Here is an 8,259-nt window from a genome sequence, read left to right as displayed (position 1 = left end):
ATGCCTTTTCACTGAAGTATCTATTTTGAAAATTATTCCACCTAACATAACACTCTTGCCCAGATCTCACTGCAACCCACAGCCCAATCCTACAAAGATCTATGCTTGTGCATAATGTGTGAAAATAAGAGTTCCCAGCTTCAGTTAAATGACCAACATACCTCATGTGAAGAGCCTGCACAGAACTTTCAAGGCATCCTAAATCTCTGGCAGGGGTCTCCAGCCTCTCAGCTGGTTGGACCTGGCAGCTGCTACAGGCTGCAGAACACCTCAGATGGTACCAACAGCAAGAGAAGAGCTCCACATTGAGATCAAAGTGCCTGGGGAACTTCAGCAATGAACAAACAGCTGCCTAAGCTGAAATTCTCTGAGTTGACAAGGGACTTTTTCTTGCTTCTCCTCTCAATCCTGGGGTATGGAATCAGGATTCAGGCAATATAGCTGAAGACAATGCAGATTTGAGAGAGAATCAAGTTAAGCCCTGGGATGCTTTCTTTTTCCTACAAAGTAGCATGTGGTTTTGGTTTTTTGTTAAAAAAAAACTTGATCATGTATCATTCTCTAATACCAAATCACATCCACAGCTGAGGATGACTTTGTAGACACAAAGAAGGGAAAGACTCTACATACAAGTACATAACCATATATAGTCTTAAAGCCTTTATTTTAATGCAAAATAAACCAGGTAAAATTTATATAGCCATATGTAACAAAAGATCAAAATCTTTGATGTGGTACTAGAAAAAACCTGTCAAATTACATGTTGAATTTCTCCCCCAAAACAATCACACATGATTTTTAAATCAGTTTCACTTAAACACACAGATATTGTCAAGATCACAAGTACCTCTCTCTCCCTCACAGTAATACAATAGTGTCTCACAAAGCCTTCTTTCCTAAGCAGAGATAGTGAATAGCACTTCTGATTTTGCATGTAAGGCTTAAGGACCCTGCAGGACAACTGTGGTGGGGAGCACAGGTGTGGGTTCCTTTGAAAGTGCAAAGCAGCCCCTGCTCAGAGCAGTGTCAGGATGTGGCTCTGGCAGAGCAGTCGCTAGGATTCACTCACAGCACTAACTCTGATAAACAAATCTGTGATGGCTGGGAGGAAGAGGTAGCACAATTCATCCGTAAAAAAATTAGGCAGCATGTGAAGCTATTTCTAGATCAGGAAGCTGGAGTGAATTGGAATTCAGGACTGTATGCACTTTTTCAAGGCAAGAGCCTTTTTTTTTTTCTTCTCTATGCTTAGTTTCCCCCACAAAGGGCAGTTGATGTTTCTTTATGCATTTGAGGGGTGCCTAGAGACTTCTGCATCATAATATATCACAGTGGTAATGTCGGCTCACAGGCCAAGATCACGGCTCACTAGTGGGTGGTCACTCAGAAAATCCACAGGCTCTTTTTCTATCTCTTAATCTTTCAACTGCTGGGCCTGGCTGGCGCTGTGCCAGAGCCAGAAACGCAGGCTGCACGCCACCAGCTCAGGAAATCAAAGCTTCAGCTTCACGTGAGTGCGGGCCTCTCTCCCTCGGTCTTGATGCCTGTTCACACACACACACACTTAGGGCTGCTCCCATGGCAAACCCAACTCTCCCTTCACACCCACTACGTCAGTAACTCTACTGCTGGACTGGCACATTTTGGATGAGGGAGTGCGAGGCAATTACGTGTCAAGAGCATTTCAGACTCGTAATTTTCCCAAACATATGGACATATGGGAAAAGAACAACTTGTTACTTAACGGCTCTTTTGGATTTTGCAAGTGTGTATTTTCAACCGTCAGTTGTAGCACCTCGTGAATTCTGCACGGTACATATTTTTCCACAATATGGTGCTAAAATCATACATTTTATACTGCAGAAAAGCTGACTATATATACTGTAGTTACACATTATACTTTTGAAAATACTGTACCTCTACCAGATATTAAATCAGGAAATGGCAATTTTCTCCCAGAACAATGGCACCAGAGATTGATGAGATGCTCTGTAATACTTTTTGGTCTTGCTCCCCCTGTTAGGTCACACTGTTTTTCCTCCTTAGCTCCTTATGTGTAGGATGCATCCATATATTATACTTTTTTTTTTTTTGATTGGAAGAAGCTCTCTACTGATTTCTGCTTACTGAGCAGAAGCATCATTTAATAACCTGTTGGGTAAGGCAAGATTAACAGCTCAGAAGGTGTTTGTTTGATTTGTCTGCCTCAACTGAGTGGAGCCGATGCAGTCAAGGGGAGCTCTTAAGGAAAGATTCAGGTTACGAGGAGACATTGGGCAGGTCCCTCAAAGGCTATAAATAATCTAGGAGCTGTTTCCATCCAGATTTTATTTGGCCCTGGCTCATGAAATACTGTAAATAAGTTCTGTTCACTGTGCTGTGATGCCATTTGAAGGGTTAGTTGAGAGTGATTTACAAAGGCAGTAGCTTATATTCAGAGCTGTTCTTAATTGTGGCCTGGCTTGATAAAGCCACTGTCACAAACATTAGTTTCTTTGCAGCTGGATCAAATGTATCAGGGGTTATATTTCAAGGAGGGAAAGGAAAGTATTTTAATTTGTTTTTGCTTCAATTTCAACAGGCCTTTATAACACCAGCGGCTATCCTGTGGCTGCCAAGTCCTGGCTGAGTATCCTACAGCATCTAAAGCTTTCTGAGAGAAGTACAGGGCTGTGCAGAGCACGTACATGACAGGCACAGTTTCCTTGGGGAATACGCCTTATTTATGGAGGGTACTGAGAGACATCCAGCTTTACAACCAACACTCCCTCCAGAGGTTTTTCCCTCCTACATTACTAGGGAAGAGGGCAGAAAGAAATGGAATAAGAACCAAACACCCTTGCTTCATAATCAGTTGCATTCCTCTTCCTCTCTCCCTCCCACCAATGCTTCCTCCTGACTGGATTTAGAGCTGTGCCTGCCCCTGCCCCAGGGAGTCCAGCCCTCTGTCTGAATCACGGAGGTGCTCCCCTGCCATGGAAAGCTGTCTCCTCTCTCCTGCTTCCCAGCCTGCTGGTGGGTGGAGGCTGGTGGGAATGCAAGCACTGGAGCCTGCCAGCCACTCAGGCAGCTGCAAGTGCTCCCTGTGCCTGAGGGTTCTAACCAGCACCATCAGCAGAGAAGAAAGTAGGCTGGGATTAAATGCTTCTTCTCATCAGGGCCATTACCTGCTAGCAGGACACACTCCTATCAGAACAAACCTTCCTGATGGTATTTAACACCTGAGAAGTGATCTATGTGATTTAATATGTTGCATACCAAAGGTGTCAAAATGACATCAGAGAAATCGTTATGCTTAATCCTTGGCCAGGTCACAGTCTTTTCCTGATGAGGAGAGGAGGCTGAGTGGTTTAGTGACACTTCCAAAAGGCAGAAGTTGAGGAATTAAGGACACTTGGAAATAACGTATTTCTAGGTCGCAATACTGCATGGTTTCCTCCTGACAAAATCCTTGAGACAGATCTCTAAGCGCTCAGAGCCCTCTTGGGTCAGGATACAAAGGTCCCTGTGGCTGGGGACACACATTTCTGGCTGCAGAGCAAACTCAGGCTGTTTGGGGGCAAAGGACTGAGCATGTACCCCACCACCCTGTCACCCCACCACGGCTCTGATGTGCTCCTGACACCCTCCCCATCCACACCTTCTCTCTTCCTATGCACAGCTGCAAATAACTTGCTACAAACAGCTATTCTCACATCTTCCTCCTGGGCCCCAGGGTCTTGAAGCCCTTCCTGTTACTTTCCTTGTCTTTTCCCTTGCTGTGAAAAGCGCCTTTCCCCACTGACCTCATGGCCTCTGGTTGCAGGAACTCGAGTAGTTTGGCACTTGACACGGTGGGGCCCGGTGCTGCCCAAGGCAGACACGGTGCTGGCAGGCACTTGGCTCCAACACTGCCTGGAGTGGGCCAGGAATGGGCTGCCTTGATGGAGCCAAGGCAGAGCCTGACACAGTAACTTAATATGAATTATGGAGTCCATGCCCACAGTCACCTCCCTGGTCACTTCCTTATAGGCCAGCTCCACTGAAACCCCTCAAATGACACTTCCTGACAGCAGCTGAGGATCTGGTCTCCAGGGTTTACATTTAAAGACTGTACACTGTAGAACTAACCACACTCACAAGCACGCACTCCCCCCTCTACAGACAGTTCTCAGGTGGATACCTGTTCTCTGAGAGCCTGCCCAAGCATAGGGGATAAGGCTTTTTACCCTACTCCAACTGCAGCAGGTGCAGTAAGAGAAGACTCTTGATATTCAGACTGCAAAAAATGAAGGCTACAAGATAAATGCTGCCACCACCAAAAAGACAGAGGAAGACAGAGGCCAGATCACAGATCTGAAACTGCAGCATCCTTTAAACAGAGCTGTTGGTCAGGACGTGCCTGGAATATGGCCACTATCTCTGTGGCAGTCCCTTGTCATGATCACACACTAGATACACAAGATGCCCAGCTCTGCAAGAAGTCCATACTGCATGCTGTGTTCTCACTTAAAAGGCTCTACAACAGCACTCTAAAGTAAACTCTGGTGACTCTGCTGCCCTTACACAGACAGCTATGTACTGTAAAGGTGTAACTGGATTCAGTAAATAGCCCTGAGGTGTATTAAGTGTTGTGTTTCATTCCCAGCAGCCACTTTCTATTTTTAAAAGGAATTAAAAAACACTCCACAGTCTGGTACCTCACATACTCAAAACACATCGTACCTCACGTGGCTTTAGTTCGCCTGTTAGAAAGCACCTAGGCTGAGCCCAGCTCAGTAAGAACGACTCCAGGTCTCGTGTGCCATTCTTACAGGCAGCTACGCTTAGGAACAACTCTACAAGGATGCTGTGCCCAAGTCCAGTGCACGGCTACACAGCTGCAGTCATGGGGTTCTTCTGCCTGGGATCCTGCTGCCTGTACTGGTACTGGTCTGGACTGGTCCCACGGTGTCGGAGCATTTCACTGTAGGCTGGTGCTCGGTGGGACTGCGGAGGGGAAGGCGGCACGTCCTGCCGGAGGGGTCCTTTATGCTGGTTTGCCATGGGCTGGCCTGGGTAATACTGAGGGTACCTCAGTTCTGCCACTCTTGTGTCCGGCACACGGATGTAGTTCCCCTTGGATGGGTGGATAACAGGCTGTCCTCCGTGGTAGTAGGGAAGATCTCTCTCTTTGTACGTTACTCGTGGCCCTGTTAAATATTCTAGTGGCTCTGCAGGTCCACGCCTGAGGAGGAAAAAACATAATAAAGCACATAAAAAGGCAGTCTACTAGCCCAGTGATACATTATTGTACATACAATCTATGTTTACTTTGGGAGAGGAAATGCCACCTCAAGCATGACAAGTCCTGATGAATGAAAAGAACTTCTGAAGGATAACAAGCTTCCCACCTGCGTGCTACAAAAGTGTGTAGCATCCAGGACACTTGAGGAAGGGTCCAGTACACATCACAGCCCTTTTACAATGGGGGAGCACTGGAGCCCTTCAGCTTCCAAAGATAGTCTCCTGTGATCCATTTGCCATAATGGAAACAAAGCTCCTTTAAACAATGCATATTTGACTGAATCTTATCTAGCCTGAGGATAAACAGATGAGTTGGGTCTGCAAGTCTGCAAATCCCATAAGCTTTACATGCACAAATATTCACGCTTTCCAGGCCATTTCCCACTATTCTCTCCCAATATGTCAGCCTGTAAAACTTTCCAAACACCATAGTTGGAAAAACTGGGCAAGAAACACCAGGGATGTCAGGCTACAATACCTGTGTTTAATGGGCAAGTTGCCAATGAGGTTTCAAAAAATCTGTGATCTAAAAGGCCTGATATTACAAGAGCCCTGTAACTTGTCTGCATCAGTATGGATATCACAAGCCCTAGTTCACATGAAAAGCAACACGTGAATATGTCATCCCCGAGGATGTGCCATGGAGTCCCCTCTGTAGCCTTCTGCATCTTAATTTCATGATTTTCACTAATGAAGGATTGATATTTTTTCCTATTACAACTTAACTTGTGATACTTTTGAAATGGCAAAAATAATTGTTCTCACAGACATGTCACCAGAGCATCCCCAAAAGTTCAATTTAATTAGGAGTTTTTGCCAGTCTGACTGCAAATGTCTTTGCACTTTGGACAAAACCTCTCATTGACTGCACAGGAAGCTTCTCTCCAAATGAGAGCTTAGGGAAGAAGACAGCGTTTTGACCTAAAACAGGGGCTGGAAGTTGATGAATTATATAGATCAATTACACCTGCTCTGTGTCTTTGGGACTGAACTCATCAACTGTGTAAATATTCTTTGCATAGATTATGAAAAAAGTCATCATTCGGGTACAGCAGATCAGGTGTTCAAAATTTGTCAATGACTCTCTTGTTCACACAGAGATTTTACAAGCATGCTCCTTCTTTCTTAACCTGGGCTCCCAGACTCCACTGGAACTTGTTTAACATGTAGTAAAACAAAACATGTGGTTTTCTGCTGCACTCGTTTAAGCCCATGGGGTAAATCACGGACATAGGCAATGAACAAACATTATCTGCCTTGAAATGAACCTACAATTCTCCTCCTGGAATAACTTAGTGCAAATGTTTCCTGTTTAAAATGGAAAGAGCAAAAGGAAGCATTCCAGGCCTTGGACTTTTAGGACCCTATGCTCCCCAGAGACTTTCTGCTTTAAAAACAGAACATTATAAAAGACAGGCACTCCCAGCTTCCCCCCCCACCTCCTGGTGAGACAGTCCAGACAAAGTGCTGAAGGGCCTGAAGCCACTCTCTGAGATACCAAACCACTCTTAACCGTACGTACTGAGACAATTACCGTCACTGCTCACACACCTACACCTTGCAACAAAGCCCAATTTCCAGAGCAGGCCAAAGAGCTGCTCCACTTTTTTTAACATGTGCATGAAGGCCTGTTCACTAGTCAGTCCCATCACACTCAGCTTTAATGGCTCTGTGCACAAAAACGTACTTCCAATCATAAAAGGCTCTGCAATGGTAGGAACTGCTTTGTGTCAAGCAGCACACCAAGAGGAACAAATGTCAAATCTACACCCATCACCTTTTAATGTAAGGATCATGCTCAAAATCCTGTACATTGGTTTTATAAGGTGTTCTCATCAGCAGCTATAATCAATGAAATTCTTGTGGATCACATTAAAAAAGGACTGAGCTTGGAACCTGATCCAGAATTCACTGAAAACCCAGTGGTAGCTTTTGGACAGAGCTATAACTGCAAATTGAATTACTCTAAAAAACCAAATCTGGCACCAAAATGATGGCTGACAATAGGACTGAGCCACCAGCACGACATACTGAGCCTTCAGTACACAACTCATGCCTCAACTGACACCAGAGGTCTGCGAGGTGCAGCAAAAAAGAGGGGTACTTTGCCATCCAGCCAAAAGAGCTGTTTCCAGGAAAACTCATCCAGTCCAGTTTTAGGAATAAGTGTTACACTGCTGCCACAGAAGCTGTGACTGTGCTCTCAGCTGAGGGTTGTGCACTCAGGCTGCTCTGGTCCAGGACTAAGCAGCAAAGATGGGCTTGGGCAATCAAAGCGTGCCAGACCTGGAAAATGGCCCCAAGCTGCCCGAGCTAATGCCATCAGATCCCCATTGCTGTTCCCTCTCCTGGCGAACTAAATCCACCAGTGCTTCACTGACAGCTAGCACCATCTGCGGCTGGGTAGACAAACTGCAGAACAACATCTGGGAAGAGCAAAATCTTTCCTTAAAAGATAAAACCCCAAATTGTTCACTGTCAGCACCAGTTTCCTTTCTCTGAGGGCAAAACACCCATAGGTGGTGCAATTCTTGAGTGTCTTGCCCAGAGTCACAACTTAGCAGCTGGGAGGACAGGTTGTACACAGAGACCTGACAGGAATCCACACTAACCTTTCAGGAAAGCCCCAGGAAGACAGAAGGTATGAGAGTTATTTTAGCAACCTTGGGGTTAATAGAAGCAGTGATCTAGCAACAATTAGCAGAACTTTTGCCTGAGTAAAACCTTGGGAAACAAGGGTAACTGTCCAAAAGGCTGACTCTGGGCAGCATGACTGAGGGAGATTTCACAGAAGATATCCTCATGGCTGCTCCACACTTCAGCTCACTTTCCCTAGTGATCCCAGTGGGTGTTACACTCCCAGACACACAAGCTACAATGACAACACTTTTTTCCCTTTTATGACCAGCACAGCATGTTGAAGCCAGATTATTTCCCAGGGATTCATTCTTCCTCACCTACTGCCATGCCTGGTGAAGTGCATTCTCATGGAGC

General features: G+C 45.5%; 1 protein-coding gene across 6 annotated transcripts in view; it reads right to left on the bottom strand.

Annotated features, from left to right (window-relative positions):
- Positions 1 to 637: 637 nt before the first annotated feature.
- The window catches only part of PARD3B (par-3 family cell polarity regulator beta), a 388,514-nt gene continuing 380,892 nt past the window's right edge, over positions 638 to 8,259 (bottom strand). For all 6 annotated transcript variants that reach the window (XM_059853260.1, XM_059853261.1, XM_059853257.1 and 3 more), the window contains one exon: positions 638 to 5,206. In XM_059853260.1, coding sequence (XP_059709243.1) covers positions 4,852 to 5,206 — 355 coding nt within the window. In that variant the 3' untranslated portion in view covers positions 638 to 4,851. The remainder of the gene's footprint in view (positions 5,207 to 8,259) is intronic.

Source organism: Haemorhous mexicanus, chromosome 8 (assembly GCF_027477595.1).
Source record: "Haemorhous mexicanus isolate bHaeMex1 chromosome 8, bHaeMex1.pri, whole genome shotgun sequence".
NCBI lineage: Eukaryota > Metazoa > Chordata > Aves > Passeriformes > Fringillidae > Haemorhous > Haemorhous mexicanus.
The sequence above is the reverse complement of the archived record's forward strand: the minus strand, read 5'-3'. Positions and strand labels throughout refer to the sequence as shown.